At 45.7% G+C, this 18806-nt stretch overlaps 1 protein-coding gene across 1 annotated transcript in view; it reads right to left on the bottom strand.

Annotated features, from left to right (window-relative positions):
• Positions 1-18806, bottom strand: part of LOC310777853 (phospholipase D1) — a gene marked incomplete at both ends in the record, with an annotated part of 28438 nt that overhangs the window by 9386 nt on the left and 246 nt on the right. Inside the window, 12 exon segments of the mRNA XM_083638203.1 lie at positions 323-452; positions 13360-13386; positions 13389-13461; positions 13505-13558; positions 13808-13862; positions 13865-13895; positions 14830-14848; positions 14850-14893; positions 15337-15340; positions 15342-15487; positions 15776-15909; positions 16452-16551. Coding sequence (XP_083494329.1) covers positions 323-452; positions 13360-13386; positions 13389-13461; positions 13505-13558; positions 13808-13862; positions 13865-13895; positions 14830-14848; positions 14850-14893; positions 15337-15340; positions 15342-15487; positions 15776-15909; positions 16452-16551 — 817 coding nt within the window.

An 18806-nucleotide genomic window follows, 5' to 3' on the forward strand; every position in this document is an offset into this window, starting at 1 on the left:
ACTCCCCCTACCCAGACCTCGAACCACGACTCTCTATGACCTTCCTATCCCTAGCTACGGCCCATTTGCCCTAGCCCCGCCCCCTTACTGATGACACTCCCTATTAAGAAAAAAAATGGCAAAGCGCTACCATAGGAGACAAAATTACAAGTGTCGGGCCCAATAAATAGTTTGTTATATGCTACTGTATATGATGCTCCATTAGAACAGAGAACATCTTGTCCTTCACGCTGTGTGCAAGATGAGGAAACAATAGAACTGTTATGCAGATACATTACATCTTCCTTGTAATGTAGCAGTTAAATGTGATCTTTACAGAGACCGTGTGCTCTCATGTAACAGACGACTGTGGGCTCTGGGCTGTGTACCCTCTCACAGCTCAACACTAATGACTCATTAAGCATCACTGCCACCTCAACTTGACAAATGGCAAATGTCAGCAGCATATTCTCCTGGTAGGCATAATTGTATTAAGAGCAAATATCACTGTGCTCCTTAGGAGACACTCTCAAAGGTTACACCAACAGCTGTAGCAGTTTCATGTGTATTAGGTGAGATTGTGCGGCGGGTCGGGCCCCCCTGAGTTGATGGATACAACCAGTCAAGCATGAGGGCTCCTCTAACTAAATGCAATAAGGAGACATTCGGGCAAAGATCATGTTTATTTAAAAGCCTGGGACAATAACCTAATGGCGGACAGTAAGGTAAGGGGAAGAAGGAGAACGGGAGAAAATGAGAGAGACTCATGGCATATAGAGGGGCAGATCATTTTCTCCCATTTATTGGCTGTGGTAATTTGTTGACTCACTCATCCATGCAGAGTCTTTATGTTTAATGCAGGCCTCCAGAGGGGAAAGGAGGGAAGAGAGGGAGGGGGAGGCGGGGGGTAGGAAATGGAAAGATGGGCGATAGGGGGTTAGGGGATAGGGGGTTAGGGGATAGGGGGTTAGGGGGGGCCTGAGAGATTAGCCTCCACGACGGAGGTGGGTGAATATCAACCCTTAAAGTGGGCCCCAGATGCTCCCTAATGGGGGTTTCACATCGGCCTGACCCTGTTCAATATAGCCGCCAAATAATTGATGGGAATACAAAAATGGATGTTGGGTCCAAAGACTGGCAAACAAGAAGCCCTCGTCAGAGCCTGTTTGACAATACATGTGGTGTGCATGTATGGTTACAGTATAGTGTCAATACAATACCAAAACAATGTAACAATCACAACATAGCATGTCACATTTAGGCTTATGAAAATGCATTTGCCTCTGTCATAAAGAGGAAATCAACAGGCACAGAGCCTCCCTAACTCCCACTCTGGTGTCAGGCAGCTGTGAGGTGCATTTCTGAGCTTTGACATGTGTCGTGGTCTAGAGCCCTGCATTCTGGCCCAAGCTCGACAGTGCTATCGCTGGCCGAGGCATAAAAAAATAATAGTAATATTCTGGCTCGGGTCGGGTTCGGTCTGAGAATTCTCATAAGCCTTAGGGCTCGGGTCTGAATTTGAGGCCCGTGCAGGGCTCTATTGTGGTTTGACACCCATCATCCAGACCCAGCTGTTACCGGAATGCCAGCATCATCCCTTGAAAGGGTCATATCCATGTGGACAAACATTGGTGGCCCATTGGTGGGTATGGGTCCCTGTGAGGGACCCCCTCCCCCCGGTGCTCACTTACCGCTTTCAGACAGACACGGTTCTGGTTCTGGCTCTGGCTCCGTTCTGGAGTCTCAGAACCTTGGTGCTTTCTGGCGAACCAGCCCGTGTTCACACCAGTTTAAGCGGAACCAAAGTGGGAGGACATTATTCGGTAGTCCTCCTTCAATTTATTTTTATTTTTTTAAGTTTATTAATTATTTGGTCTGGCGTTCGAGTGAACCCAGCCTTGGCCCTCTCTTCTGCAAGTTCGGCATATGACTTGCTCTTTCTTGTACTGCTTTCTAGCTTTTCTTGAGATTTGGTAGATGCCCAAATCGCCACTAAACATTTGGTTTCCTCAGGAGACCACTGCAAATTATTTTTCTCCATGTTGTCACTGCCTTCTTCTCCTTCCTGCTCGTTTTCACAGCCTAGAATTAGACACGCCCACTGATGATGTCACGGTTCCCAAGGAAAACCAACTATTTTTTGGTTCCGCTGAGAACCAACTTTTCAGGTTCCGAACCAATTATTTTTTCGGTCTGAACGCGCCGGCCAGTTCAGATTATGGTTCTGGAACCGGAACCGGCACGGAGCCCTGCCGGTGTGAAAGCCCTAACTGAGCACAACCGGCTCAGTAACAGGCTGGGCCCCATGAACATGATCCCACGGACACTATCCTAACCCCCCCCCCCCCCCCCCCCCACACACACACACACACACACACACACACACATTATAATGTTACTTTAAAGGACTTTTTACTTTTTACTTTACAATTTGAGATTGTTTTCTGCATGCTCCTTCTCCTACTATCTATTGATGTGACTGCTGTGCTGCATACTTGAGTCAAATTCCTCGTTTGTAATCTGATTACTTACTGTGGCTATTAACACATTGAGTGCCAGCCGTTTTTTCAATGCTGTAGGTAAGTTGTGCCAGGTTTTTTTTTGAGGATTCTGGCTCATTTTACAAGAGCCGAGGATTCTTTTCTGTTAAGACTTCGTGAACACCAATCATCTAAAAAGAACTAATAGAATGTGTGCTTTCTCTGTCTAAAAGAGTTCGTTTGTAGAGTTAGTAGTTATGTAGATATTAGCCGTTGAGTACAGCATGGTTTCAGAGATTTTCAGACAGTTTTGAGATAAATGGATTTTTAGAACCACCTCACGTGCCTGTGATTATGGGTGCCCTTGGGCAAGTCTGTATACTGTTTTTTGTGTGTGTGTGTGTGTGTGTGTGTGTGTGTGTGTGTGTGTGTGTGTGTGTGTGTGTCTCCAAACTCCTCCCTCCGTAGGTGTGGCTTTGCAGTGTTTTGTCACAGGCGAGTTTGATCCCAAAAAAAGAGAAGGGAATCGCAGGAGCGGGGAAGAGGAGAGGAGAGGCGAGGGGGGGGGGGGTTAGACACGGGAGAGAAATTCCTTCGCGATCCCCTTCTTCCAATCTTGAGGCAGCCTACTCCGCTCTGCTGCTGCTGCTGCTGCTGGCGGCTCTCGGGCAGTCTGGCTTACTGAACGGGCTCGTTCGTTTCTTGAGGTGTCGGCTGAGAGCTTTGAAGAAGCTTTTGCGATTCTGGTCTTATTTATGCGCAAAGGTACTCGAGTGTGTGTGTGTGCGCGCGCGCGCGCGCGTGTGTGTGTGTGTGTGTGTGTGTGTGTGTGTGTGTGTGTGTGTGTGTGAAATCGAAAGAGTTTTCGCCCAGCTATTTCCTTGAAAATTAGAATGGCTTTCTCCAGCGGACCCGTGGCTGTGGCTTTCTCTCTGTCTGGAGAGAACTGTCGCCACTTAGTGGTCGGTAAAATAGATTATACACATTCTCTTCCTCCAATAGTGGTATAGAAGACGTAAAAGGGGTTGATTGATGTCCCACCGTCAAAAAAAAAAAATGTTTATGTAAGACGAGATATCTCGTCTTTGGCACTCAACGGTTGGATTATGTAAGACGAGATATCTCGTCCTTGGCACTCAACGTGTTAAAATGGATGTTGATTCTTTACGGTGGGTTTACTGCTAACTGGTCTACTTAGGGGACATTCAGACCAAAAGCGTTTTTTGGAGCTGCCAGCGTCTTTCTGCAATTCATTCTCTATGTAAGGACGCGCTAGACGTGCTCCTCTTTTAATGAACGCACCTGGCGTTTCAGTGCTGGTGATGTCTGTTGTTTTTGGAGGAGCGCTGTCGGCGTTTTAAAGCTGAAAAAAGTTGAACATTAGAGGAAAAGCGCCCTGATCGTCTTTTTCACTCCTCCTACCTTTTCTCCTCCCAAGGGATTTTCAACCTCGGCTGCTGCCAGAATTGGCAATAATCTGGCTTTCATGTTGACAGTGAACAACATCAAATAGACAAAACCAGCTGGCTACCATCCTTGTGGTCGTAGTGTTCTGATCTGTACTGCACGCGACTACAGGGGAAAACAAACAGAGCGCAAAAAAAACGCTCCGTGCCCTGTGTTTTGTGCACAATGGAAGCGCTCTCAACATGATTTTCATAGCGTTCTGACTGAAAAAAGCGCTTTTGGTCTGAATGTCCCCTTAGAGAGCAGGGAACATGCAGCTATTGTTAGCAGCTCTACTTAGAGAGCAGGCAACATGCAGCTATCGTTACCACTGCCTGCTCTACTTAGAGAGCAGGGAACATGCAGCTATCGTTACCACTGCCTGCTCTACTTAGAGAGCAGGCAACATGCAGCTATCGTTACCACTGCCTGCTCTACTTAGAGAGCAGGCAACATGCAGCTATCGTTACCACTGCCTGCTCTGAGAGCAGGGAACATGCAGCTATCGTTACCACTGCCTGCTCTACTTAGAGAGCAGGCAACATGCAGCTATCGTTACCACTGCCTGCTCTACTTAGAGAGCAGGCAACATGCAGCTATCGTTACCACTGCCTGCTCTACTTAGAGAGCAGGGAACATGCAGCTATCGTTACCACTGCCTGCTCTACTTAGAGAGCAGGCAACATGCAGCTATCGTTACCACTGCCTGCTCTACTTAGAGAGCAGGGAACATGCAGCTATCGTGTGTGTGTGTGTGTGTGTGTGTGTGTGTGTGTGTGTGTGTGTGTGTGTGTGTGTGTGTGTGTGTGTGTGTGTGTGTGTGTTTTGTCCACTCTCAGCACCCATTGCACATGGGACCGTCCTGGGAGGGAGATCACACTTTGTGATGCGCTTCCACAGGTTTCTACCATGTTCCCCTAATGGGTAGTTTTCATTGAGGGTTTAAGGTTGGAGTGTCGTTTTCATGTATGGTGTCATAATATGGCCGTAGTGAAGCTCTTTGAGACTGATACTGTGGTTAAAGGCTACAGGCTAGGCTGGCCTAAAAATGTTGTTTCTCCCCAGGTATGGGCTAAGGCAGGGGTACCCAAACTTAAGAATGCCCTGGCCCACTTTGAAATCTGAAAATCTTCCGGGGGCCCACCCAACCCTTTAATCACAACTCTGATCAACACACGAGACTAAGATAAAGTATTTATCTACTGTATATATTTTTGATTTCATTAAAGGAGAATTTCGGTTTTTTACACCACGGTCCTTATTTCCAGCTTAAAATATGATCTTTTACTCACCCAAATAACTTTGGTTTCATTCGGATGTCCACAGAACATTTTGAGCTCGGAGTAGCATCCTCAAACAGGCTATAACGGGCGCAAACGGGGCAAGGTGCATGCGCTCTGTAAATAACACATCTTCTGTCATCTTCTGTTCATTGTGGTTGTTATATAATTATGAGAACATGAATTAGCGATCTAACTAACCTCTTGTGCTCCCGACTGCCGACAGCCTGCTGTTTGCTGTCCGAGTGTCCATCACAGATAACACCTCCCGCTTTATCTCCCGCTGCTGTTTGTTATGTGGCCTTATTCCAGACGAGCGGCAATTGAATTGAATCGTCCATAATCTTGACATCAGATCATATCTATATCAAGTCAAGTCAAGTCAAATTTTATTTATATAGCACCTTTCATACACAAGGCAATTCAAGGTGCTTTACAAAAAATAATCGAAAAAACAAGCAGCAAAGCAATGCACATATAAAAAACACATAAAAAACACAGCCGACAGTTTTAGTTAAAATATATACTCAAATTAACAAACATGAAACATTATTTCTGTTTTAACACGTTAACTGCCAGCGACGTATGCATACGTCAAAAAAAATCCAGCGCTTGACTGCCAGCGACGTATGGATACGTCAAAAAAAACGTTTTTTTTTTTTTGACGGTGGGGCGTTGATCAATCCCTTTTACGTCTCCTGTACAATTATTGGAGGTATTGAATGTGTATAATCTATTTTACCGACCCACTAAGTGTTGACAGTGCTCCCCCAGACGAGCGAAATCAAAGAAAAAGGGAGCAAAGCCATTCAAGGAAATGGCGAGGCGATTTTACAGTATTACATTCTCATGAAAATGGTTGGGGGAAAACGCTCTCGTTTTCGCACTGATTGCTGGCGATGCGGGATTGCAAATTTACATAATACATTACAGGTGGAACACACTTTGAAACACGCAGCATAAATATGACCAGAATCGCAAAAGCTTCTCTCAACCAAAACTCCCAAGAAGCGAGCGAGTCCATGCCGACTTCCTCAAACAGCAGCCTGCAGACAGGCACAGGAGAGCAGCAAAAGCACTGAGACTGTGACGGCCGCGGCAGCCAAGAAGAGGGAGGAGTTGAAGCAGCTCTGCCTCTCGCTCTCTCCCTCTCTCTCTCTCTCTCTCTCTCGCTCTCTCTCTCTCCCTCCCTCCCTCTCTCTCTCTCTCTCTCTCTCTCTCCCTCTCCCCCTCTCACTAGGATTAAACCTAGTGCGTCTCCCTCCCGAGAGGGAGGGAGAGAGAGAGAGAGGGAGGGAGAGCGAGAGGGAGGGAGAGAGAGAGAGAGAGAGAGAGAGAGGGAGGGAGAGCGAGGGGAAGGGAGAGAGAGAGAGAGAGAGAGAGAGCGAGAGGGGGAGGGAGAGAGAGAGAGAGAGAGAGCCAAAAATGAATGGTTAAAGTGACAGCTCTATCGAATTTCACAAAAAGCCGTTTATCTCTGAATATTTTTTCTAATGCTAAAACCATGCTGTATTCAACTGCTAATGCTTACATAACTACTAACTCTACAAACTAACTCTTTTAGACAGAGAAAGTACACATTCTATTAGTACTTTTGAGATATTGTATGTTCACAAACTCCAAGCAGAAAATAATCCTCGGCGCTTGTAAAATGAGCCACAATCCTCAAAAAACGGCTTGGCAGAAGCTACCTACAGCAAGAAAAAAAGGGCTGGCAGTCAATGTGTTAAATAAGTTACAAGGCACTCTTCAGTATTATTATTACATGTACAGTCCATTTGTTGGAAATGTACAGGAATCTTTTTTTTAAATTACAGGCCGAGAGAGGCAGTAGTTTAGTAGCAGTTAAAAGCAAGAGTAAACATAAAGGTCTTTAGCTTGGATTTAAAAATAGGCAGAGTAGGGGCAGATCTAATGTGTTCAGGGAGTTTGTTCCAGTTATGAGAGGCATAGTGGGAGAACGCGGCTTCACCATGTTTTGATTTGGTCCTCGGGACAATTAGTAGGCCAGTGCCTGAAGATCTCAGGGATCTGGATGGTTCATAGTGTAGAAGCATTTCAGAGATGTAGGTCCCTATCGTTGCATTGGCGCTGTTTCTAGGCCGAGCGCCTGGCCCAGCTCAAATCAGTGGGCGTGGACCAGCGCACTTGATAACGCCAAACGCTCTGCCCCCCCCTCCCTTCATCCAGTCTGTCTGTCTGCATTATAGGCTATTATTCCATATTATTATGCTTCTCAAACCAATCTAACTGCAGTTTCAATACTGCAAGCATGTAAATACGCTACACTATAGCAAGATCAAAGTGAAAATAATGTTCTAAACGCATCAGCTAGAAAAATATAGCCTATTAGATTGGTGAAAGTTTGTCCAGAAAGATATCATTTTCTCTCGCCTGCTGCAGGAAGGATGATGCACATAAATATAGCCTACATTATGTAAAGTCATTGCATAAATGTGTTTTTATTGTAAAACTAAATGTGGAGTAGGGCCAAGTTATTGGAGCGGACATCACAGTATAGCAGATGACAGTAGAAGCTTCCGAAGCGCGTTCCGCTGTCACTTATCTAAATCACGTTAAATCCACACAGGGTATATATAGGCTCAAGAGGACATATATGTTTCACATAGGGTGGTGTTTCATTTCGATGTTTTATTTGGTCCAATATTGAAATGTTCTACAATTGCAGGTTGTCTTACCATTACACATTATTTTAGATCTACCTTTTATATCTATTTCGGCTCATTTGGTTGCTATTTAGTAGCGAAATGGAGGACCCAATTGCATGCTGGGACAGGGACATTCACAGGCAGTAAACTTACAACTGCTATTTCCTATGGGAAGCTGGGTGCTGCTATGTGTTGTGTCTGTCTGAGCGAGGGAGTCAGAGAGAGAGAGAGAAGGGTGACAGAGAAGCGGCAGAAGAGCACTGGCGCACTGAATAGGCCTGGTTTCAGAGAGAGACAGAGAAGGGTGACAGGGGAGAGGCAGCAGAAGAGCACTGGCGCACTGAATAGGCCTGGTTTTCAAAGGCGCAAAGCGCTAAATTTACGGCAGGTGCTAAGATAGCAGTACGCCGAGATTTAAGGCCGACACGCCCACTTTGGCCCATTCTGGGACTGCGCCACGCCCATTCGGCCTAAAGCGCATTTGGCAGCCTAAAGCCATATTGATATCGTCCCAAAACAGGCGCAAGGCACGTTTTTTTGCGTTTAAGGCCCGTTTTAGCGCCGAAGGCTTGTGGGAGAATAGGGCCCGTAGTGTGGGCCTGACCCGTTGAGAGATTTGTAAACTATTAGCAGAATTTTAAAGTCTATTCTAAGATTTACTGGCAGCCAATGCAGGGATTTGAGAACTGGTGTAATGTGTTCAGCTTTCTTGGTTCTTGTTAGAACTCTAGCAGCAGCATTCTGAATGAGCTGTAGTTGTTTAATAGCTTTTTTGGGAAGACCATTGAAAAGACTGTTGCAGTAGTCTAGCCTGCTAGAAATGAAAGCATGAATTAGTTTTTCAAGATCTTGTTTGGACATGTAGCCTCTAATCCTTGCTATATTTTTTAGATGATAGAAGGCAGATTTTCTTATAAGCTTGATGTGGGAGTTGAAATTTAGATCAGAGTCAATAATAATGCCAAGATTTTTTACCTGGTCCTTTGGCTTCAAAGATAGGGATTCGAGGTGAGCAGTAACTTTGAGCCTATCTTCTTTTTTGCCGAAGACAATTATCTCTGTTTTGTCTTTATTAAGTTGGAGAAAATTCTGGCACATCCAATCATTAATTTGCGCAAGGCACTGACACAGTGTCTCTATGGGGGCATAGTCATCCGATGAGAGGGCTATGTAGAGTTGGGTGTCATCTGCATAGCTATGATAAGCTATTTTGTTTTTTTGCATAATTAGGCCCAGAGAGAGCATATAAAGGTTAAACAGGACAGGACCTAAAATTGATCCTTGGGGTACCCCACATGTCATTTTGGTTTGGTCAGATGTGTAGTTGCCAATGGAGACAAAGTAGTTCCTGTCTTGCAGATAAGATCTGAACCACTCTAGGACCGTGCCGGAAAGCCCGACCCAGTTTTCCAGTCTGTCCAATAGAATTTTGTGGTCAACCGTATCAAAGGCAGCGCTGAGATCTAGTAACATTAAGATTGAGATTTTACCTGAATCAGTGTTCATTCGGATGTCATTTATAACTCTGATAAGCGCAGTTTCGGTGCTATGATGGGGTCGGAAGCCTGATTGGAAGGGATCTAGGAGATCATTGGAGGATAGAAAGGTATTGAGTTGTTGGTAGACAGTTTTTTCGAGTATTTTGCTAATAAAGGGAAGATTTGATATTGGTCTGTAATTGCTGATTATAGAGGGGTCGAGGCTACGCTTCTTTAGCAAGGGCTTAACAACTGCAGTTTTTAGAGATTTTGGAAAAATGCCTGTAAGAAGAGAGGTATTAATTATCTTCAGTATGTCGGTCGCCAGGCAACTGTAGACATTTTTTAGAAAGCTTGTTGGCAGGGTGTCTAGGCAACACGATGAGGATTTAAGGCCTTGTATCGTAGTATCGTAGTTTATATGCCAAACTAGGCTGCTAAGCTAACAACAACATACTGTAAAGCTGTGTTCACACCGAGATATTTATTTTTCGCTCTGTCGATTGATTCAACCCTTTGGAATCGCTCTGTCACTCTGTTTAAATCGCTCATCAACAGGCACACGAATTGACGGACATGTGGGGGCTATAACGTTATGCAATGTCATGATGTTTGTCCACTACGAGCCACCGTAGATGTTTACAAGCTAAGCCTATCAGCATGCTCCTAATGCGAGCTCCATACCGGTAGTACAGACTTCGCTTCATGTCAGCTGTCAGCCTGTCAATGCGGTTTGTTGCCACACAATAAACCAGAGGTTTGTTCCAAGCCAGTGTGATCCTTGACTCGCTCTCACACAGCAGCCAATCAGCGTTGAACAGCGAGCGACTGATGCCAGCGTATTTTCGCTCGAGTTGGGATATTTCATCTGGGACGACGAGCGTATTTTCTCCCTATCGCTCTGTCTCTGCCGCTCGGACGCCCAGCGATTTTTCTCCCGGGCGGATATACGCTCAATCGCTCGTTTGCATTGACTTTGTATGTAAACTCGATGCCAGCGAAAAACTTTAATAGGTCGGTGTGAACGCAGCTTAACAGACGAGTCAACTCTGACCTGCCCCGGATGGGCTTACAGTGCTTATGTTCTTCTTCTGTGGTTTCTCTAACAGAAGCGCTTCTCACTGCTTCTTCTGAAGCACATCTGGGGCAGGTCAGAGTTGACTCGTCTGTTCCAGTATGTTGTTGTTAGCTTAGCAGCCTAGCTTGGCATATAGATACTGCCATAATGAACCGCAATGTGACAGAAAATGTGTTATTTACAGAGCACATGCACCTTGCCCCATTTGCGCCCGTTATAGCCTGTTTGAGGATGCTACTCCGAGCTCAAAATGTTCTGTGGACATCCGAATGAAACCAAAGTTATTTGGGTGAGTAAAAGATCATATTTTAAGCTGGAAATAAGGACCGTGGTGTAAAAAAACGAAATTCTCCTTTAACAGAGCATGTGAAATTGGCCATACGGCAAATTAATAATCCATCCACATTCAAAAATGCAGGCAAAATGCCCAAATGCCCGATTGCAAAGATTTTCTTGCCCCTAACTCATCATAAGTATTTGCATGCACAACACATTTGTTGAGACAAACTGATGAGCAACAAATGAAAAAGAAAATCCATCCACAAGCTATTAATGCTATTTAGGCTGTGATAAATGCTGCTTTATCTCGTGGGTACCCATCGAACCCATTTTCATTCAGATCTCTTGAAGTGAGAAGTCAACAGAACCCTTTGAAATCGTTTTTCCCTCACCAAAATGTAGCCTACGTTTGGAGCGTTATTTTCCCCCTCTTCCCGACAAACTAGCATGACATGCTTGGTACCAATGTATGCCTTACGTCTTGGTTCAGCTCACTTGAATATAATGAATATGATTGAAGGTCTCATGAGAGGAAGAGCGGCGTAACAAGCATCCATTTTGCATATATCTATACAATCCCTAACAAGAGAGGGATGTAACCGATGTCCTTGCTTTCACTGAGGCCCACATCATCTTAACTTTGAGAACAAAATGAGATGCACATTTAACTCTCTTGGGTTGACTTTAATTTTAAGGCTGGTTCTTGGCTGGTTTACCATTCTTCAGTACATGATCCACAGATGTCCCTACTGTATGTCACCACAGACTATCCTTTGGGTATAGAGATGATCAAAATGACACAGATACAGGCCTAGGGCTATATCCTCAGTCCATAGAGAAAGAAATGGACTGGTTCTATTTACCCTGATGGTTCAAATAGCAGGTCTCTGGAGCAGGATGTACGTACTGTATACACGATGATGTGCGAAACATCTGTGCCCCTCTGTGCACCTACCCCAGTGTTTAGAGACTTCCACCTCTACAGCAAGGATGTGCGAGAACACACACACACACACACACACAGGGCCGATAATTACGCTTCCATCACCCAGCTGGTATGTGTTGGAGCTCCTGTGTGTGTGGGTGTGTGTGTGTGTGTGTGTATAAATATATGTGTGTATTTGTCTGCGTCTTTGTCTGAATGTGTGTCCCCAGCCACTTCCCAGTCTCAGTTCTTCTCGGCACACTCTTCTCCGCAGCGCTGTCATAAGAGAATGTGACAAGGTGTCAATCATGTCAGGGCCTGGGGTGCCATGGCGACGAGAGCGTCTTTGGCGGAACGCTTTCGTGAGCAACACCAGAGAGAAGGCAGCAGCAGGGACTACAGAACAAATCAACCGAACCACTGCCAGGTCTAGCACATCCCTAACCACCCCCCCCCCCCCTCCCCCTTTCAATCTGCCTCTGGCCACTCCATCCATCCAACCGCTTGGTTCTCTTAGTGTAAGCCCCAGCCCCTCCGCTACAGAAGCTGGTGGGGGTCCAAATGCGGACAAAGTGTTCTCCCATCCCGTAAGAGAGCCACCCGTGGCATCCAGCACATGATCTAAGTATCCATCCCAGGGGCCTGTACTGTAGTAGCTGGCACAGGCTGGGCGCTGCCACTCTGCCACCCGGTGCTGTGATGTGTTATGATGGCTGCGTCACTCGAGGAGGCAGGGCCGCAGACACCTGTGGAGGCGCCGGGGAAAGCTGATGGAAACAGACAGGACTTTTTCTCCGTCACTGTCTGGGGAGGACTGCTGACGCCGGAGCTGAATGCTTAAGCACTGTGGCAATTCTTATGTCCATTGACTGGACTAGTGCTATTAGAGGTATTATTCTGGCTATTGTAGTTTTGATAATAATAACCCATGTGGGAATAGACTCTGTGATTATTGGTACGTCAGTGGTACAGTCATAATAATTATTCTGGGTGTGCATAAGACTGACATGACAGTGATGACACTGTCATAACATGACATGACAGGCTTTATGGAGGCTTTATGAATGTTTATGACTGTTATCACTAAGACAGTATCACTATCTACAGATCGAGCTCAGAGCAGTGTAGATCAACTGCTCTGAGCTTGAAATGAAACTGCCCTGCAAGGCAGATTTCAGAGCCCAGAGCAGTAGATCTGTAGCATGCTAGACACCGCTGGCTGTGATATCTGATCTCGAGATTATGGACGATGAATTCAATGTATTCAATGTATTTATTTGAGCCGGTCTGGAATAATGTATGGATTACACATGGAGTGGGAGGGTGAGGAGCTGTTATCAATGTGACAGACACTCGGACAGCAAACAGAGCTTGCTGTCGCCAGCACAGAGGTTTGTTACATAGCTAATTCATGCTCTCTATATTATAGAACAACCATAATAAACTGCGGCATTAGGCCTATAGAAAATATGTTGTTTACAGAGTGCATTATGCATGCCCCGTTTTCGCCCATCATAGCCTGTTCCAGGACTCTACTTGGAGCTGAATATCTTCTGTGGGGAGCCGAATGAAACGAAAGTTATCTGGGTGAGTAAAACATCATATTTTAAGCTGGAAATAAGGTCCGGGTGTAAAAAAACTGAATTTTCCTTTAATAAAAAAGCATGGCTATAGTTCGCTTGTGATTTATGAAAATTATCAGCACAGCTGGAAAGATTGATTGGAAGCATTCTTCACATCCGCACCTTGATGTTGGAGTGCAGACCCATGAGTATGTTCTCTTGGTGTGGTCGCTGTTGAAGCCCATGATGACCTCCACTTCCTTATAGTGCAGCACACTGACTGACCTTCACCCCTGCGAAGGATCCATGGTGGTTCTCGCCTCAGGAAGAGTGGCCCCACCAGTGGGCCTGGCGGTAGGTGGAGCACTTGATGGTCAGCATCCTAAGAGGAGACACTGTAAGGACAGCGATAATTTACGATACTGTTTCTGCACCCCTTCATCAGTGGATCCTGATGAAAATAACATGCTGTGCCCCTGAGGACACATGCAGCGTGGATGTGGCATTGGTGGCTTGTATGTGACGATAGGGTTCAAGCCACACTCACAATCTGCGTAGAAGTGCAGTCAGCACAAATGTGTGGGCATGCCATCAAAGCAAAAATGTAAATATGAAAAGAACAGAGGCCTGCCTGCAGGGGTTGTCGACGGTGACTCCGTGGCGGACGCCGGTCTCCTGGGTGCCATCTTGATGTGGAAGGCCTTATCACAGACCATCACCTCATGTAGAGAACAAGAGTCCTTCACAAGAGTCCTTCACCACCAGCCATCTGAAACAAGCACACACACACACACACACACACACACACACACACACACACACACACACACACCTGAGTCTCTCTGGAGGGATAGGGATTCAGTGTACAGAAAACTGAATTTGTCACAACCCAGATACAAGGGATGACAGAGGCAATCGATAACATGGGAGACATATTTGATGTAGCTTTTATACATATTTACTTTGCTACAGAATAATGTGAAGAAAAACTGTGTAATCACGCTACCTCTTACCTTTTAGACCAACATTAACAGCACACTGGAAATGTATTCCAGCTGAAACATGCAGACCCGATGATAGACAGACATGTGAAATAAATTGAAATAAAAACGTCAAATGGTTTCCTGATAGTAATGAAGTACTTGAATGAGCAATGCAATGAAAGTGCAATGACAAATCTCTTTTTCAGTCTCAGAAAAGTATGGAGTTCCAGAAATGACCCCTGACACATTCGGCAGCCTAATCGAGTTGTTTCAGAAAATAATACTTCACTTATGTTGCACATATTCTCTAAGAACAAATTGACTTTGTCTTAAGATGCTTACGGTGCACTTATACATCGTTATTATAATGTGTCATCTCATCACTTTTATTCTGTAGGTAATGGATATTAGCGGCCATCTTGGCGCTTTAAGTGATCGTTTCTTTGCTCCTGCCTGCTGTGTTTCCCCTCATTAATGCAAGCCATTCTCCATCAGCGTCCTCTGTGAAAGCGACTCTCCTCATGCCGGCCATAGAACTCTGACAAGGATGAAATTACCGTTAGCTTTCAGGCCTAATTAGAGTGTAGAATGGCTCACCTGCGACGGGGATGACTGTATTGATGTCATTCTCTTACAAGACAAGGCTTTGACTGTGAGTAGCCATGCTCACCGTCACTGGGTGGATCCTACATGGTTCTCTTCAGGATGCTTGTCAGGTAGTCCTCCAGCTGCATCTGTCACACACAGAGTCAAGCCGTTTCTACCTCCACTGAAGAGAAGTGCATAAGAGTGTTATTCACAAACAGCAGGCCCCGAGTTACTGCACTGATATACAGCAGGCCCTGAATTACTGCACTGATATACAGCAGGCCCCGAGTTACTGCACTGATATACAGCAGGCCCCGAGTTACTGCACTGATATACAGCAGGCCCCGAGTTACTGCACTGATATACAGCAGGCCCCAAGTTACTGCACTGATATACAGCAGGCCCCGAGTTACTGCACTGATATACAGCAGGCCCTGAGTTACTGCACTGATGTACAGCAGGCCCCGAGTTACTGCACTGATATACAGCAGGCCCCGAGTTACTGCACTCGGAGTACTGCACTTGTGTGTGTGTGTGTATGTGTGTGTTGAAGTGAGTGACAAAGGGTGAGTAAATTAGCAGTTCTTACTGTACATGCGGGGTGGCAGGGGGAGCTTTAGACGAGCCTTGAACTTCAGCAGCTCCTGATGAAGAGCTTGGAAGTGCTTAAAACGGCGTTTGATTTTCCACGTGAAGTCCCCGTGGCTCAGCTCAATCGTGTCGAGATTGGGATCCAGCACCTTTGAGGTGAGGATTTCAAAAGGAGACAGATCAGCTTCAGTGTGTCAATACTGCCTTACAAGAACTTTCCAAGAGATGAAACAGGTGAAACGACGGCGATGCAATACTGTCTTTATTCGCGCAAAGCTTTGGTGATTGTGATATTATGAAACTTTTGATCAGAAAACACGAGACTTACAACTTCATGGGAAAAAACAAACGCAGAGGGGCTTTTAAGGAGGTTCAGATGGGGCATGTGACAAACGATGATTCAGTATCTGGTTTACAGTCGATTATATCTTGCTCACCTTCGTTGTAGGTGTGAACCGTTCCATTTCTGTCACCCGGACAAAAATAGGAACGCTCTCCAAGAACACCATGGAGTCCAGCGACTTGAATGGGTGGATGTTGTAAATAGTCTGAAAGGGAATGATTCTTGTCTCTAGAACAAAGGCACATCTAAGAATTGATAAGGACCCAGAAATGTTAAGAAGACGTTTTGATCTTCCCAGCTACTGTAGAGTGGTTTGGAACAGATGCCCACTGTAAACCCACAGAAAGTCTCTGAAACACCACCCAATCACTTTAGAACAAGGGAAGTAAGCAATTAAAGAAATAAGAATTCTGCCTGTCACCTCCGCCAAGGTTATGTTTTCAGTGCCGTTTGTCTGTCCATTGTCCATTGTCTGTCCAGTTAGCTGGATCAAAATTGGTGGGAGGGGGTGCATGGGCCAAGGAAGAACCTGTTCAATTTTGGCACGGGCTCTGATCTGATTTGGGTCAAGGAAGGGGGCGGGGCTAGGGAAAAGGGGCCGTGGCTAAGTATAGGAAGGTCGTAGAGAGTCGGGATTCGAGGGATGGTTAGGGGGAGTGGCTAGGGGGATGTTGGTGGGTCAGGGTCTAGGGTTCCGAGCTGACTCACTTCTAGTTCCCTCTGTTTTCTGTGTTTAAACTGTGAGCCAGGACTGGCCATGTTTCACTGACCTTGTGGCTTGCCATCACAGCGGTCTCCATAGCAGCAGAGGTCCGGCTCCTCGTTGTCATTGGGCAGATCGTAGCAGTCTAGACTGGCTCGTGACTGGCTCTGTGTGCTCCAGGGCAGGGATATTCTGTTTGACTCTCACCATGGCCCTCTTCCAACAGAGCACCCTTGGGAACCTGTGACACATCATATACCAGGTGTACAGGAATGTCACCCGCAGCCCCGCCCCCTATCAGAGGCGAAACTTTATGCAAATAAGCAAACTGCAGCTCAAACTCAAGGGCAATGAAAGTGAAAGATGATTTAGTGTTTTTTTTCCTGCAGCACAGTTTCTATCTGATAATTATTCAGAGGATGTCTAAAACGTGAAATAGTCCGCTACCAAGAATGTAATAAAAAATAAACGTCCTGATTAGAAAACCTTCACTTAATTAACAACAATATAAAAGTTCAGAGAATCATTGTCTATCAACCACTGCAATAGACCCTTATCACGGGGGCCATTTTGTGTCGAAAAGGCAGGGTGCAAGCAAAACACTAATGAGGGTGTCAAACTTCCATGATTGGAATTTGGAAACCCTCATTAGTGTTTTGCTTGCACCTGTGTTTATTCTGCCTTTTTGACACAAAATGGGCCCCGTGAAAAGAGTCTATTGAACAAATTCACTGCAATGTCTGTGATTGGAGGAGGCTAAATGTACATTCTCCACATTGCGTGATACTGAGCCATTTCTTCACTTTCACGCCATTTGACCCTGACCTTTCCTTTCCACTGTCATTCCATGTACTGTCAGGCTGCACACAATCAATGTCTGTCACATTCAGCGTGATCACAAGACATCGGCCCCTCCATGACAGGGCCTCCACTGTCCCTGTCACCCTGCATTTGGGCCACTAGACCTTCTTTTGGAGATCCTGGGACATCCTCCCTCATTATCTCCTTCACCCCGCCCCACTGGAAGTGATGCTAATAACATGGATTCTGACTGACTGACATGGGAGAAGAACAAGGACATATGAAATCCATACTTCATGCATTTTGCATGGGGGGTAATTAGGTGATTTGGGGGCTACTAAATGGTTCATGTTGTTCCTACTCAGTAAGAAGACATGAACAATTCTGCTGAGAGCTTTGAAAAGACCAGATTGGGAAAATGAATGATTCAAGCTCTGAACTGAACTGAATCTTTTTAGATGAGGAAATACTGGCAGTGGAGGTAAGTTAGTTGTCTTTGCTTTTTCCAAACCTGGTATGGAGTCTCACCAACACTGGCAGCACCCGTAAAAGATTTTTTTTTTTTTTTTTTACTACGCAGTGATGTTTTGAAGCATGGCCTTAATGAGTTGTGCTTTCTTGCTGAATGAGTGTCTGCTTCTCTAGCCAACCTTGAGGCTGTTTTAAATGGCTGAGAATGTGCCCTTGATGATCTTTCCCCCCCTCTCTCATCGCCCTGGGCCCCGGCTCTGGCCATTAGGGAGATTCCTTGTCTTCCCCAAGCAATGACAGGTGAAATGGAGCACAAAATCCCATGGCCGGCCATGGGCCTCTCCACAAACTCGCCACCTAGAGGTCACCTCTGCACACTCTTCTTTCTATTAACACGTTTTAATGCACATATGCACGTGTGCAGTACTCTATGCATGCATGCACATGAAAAATGACATGGCCATGTGCGCACGCACACACACACACACACACACACACACACACACGCACCACCCACCCACACAGTCACACACACAGACACACGCACACACACACACACACACACCACCCACCCACCCACGCAGTCACACACACAGACACACACATGCACAAACACACACACCCACCACCCACCCACGCAGTCAGTCACACACAGACACACATGCACAAACACACACACCCACCACCACCCACCCAGTCACACACACAGACACACACATGCACGCACACAAACACAGACACGCGTGCGTGCGCACACACACACACACACACACACACACACACACATACGTGTGTTCAAGACATGCCAATGCATGATCAAAGATGGCTAAAGCACAGGATTCATATCCTCCAGCATTAGAGGAAGAGCTTGTTCATCAGTTTCCTTATCCATTAAATAATAATTAAATCTAAGGATGAGCTTGAAATTATCTCTCTCTCTCTCTCTCTCTCTTCTCTCTCATGAAATTCATCATATTATGATTACAATCTATTGTAAGAGAACTTGTTAATTCGTTCAAAAAGCCAACATAGTGAGAGGTATTAAATTCCAATTTGGCCACAGATCGAGATGAGTTGAGATGCTACCGGAGTATGTTAAACATCAGGGGGCACCAAACACAGAAGTGAGAAGCAGAGTGAAACCTGAAAG

The sequence above is a fragment of the Poromitra crassiceps genome (genome assembly GCF_964638095.1).
Source record: "Poromitra crassiceps genome assembly, chromosome: 6".
Taxonomy (NCBI): Eukaryota; Metazoa; Chordata; class Actinopteri; order Beryciformes; family Melamphaidae; genus Poromitra; species Poromitra crassiceps.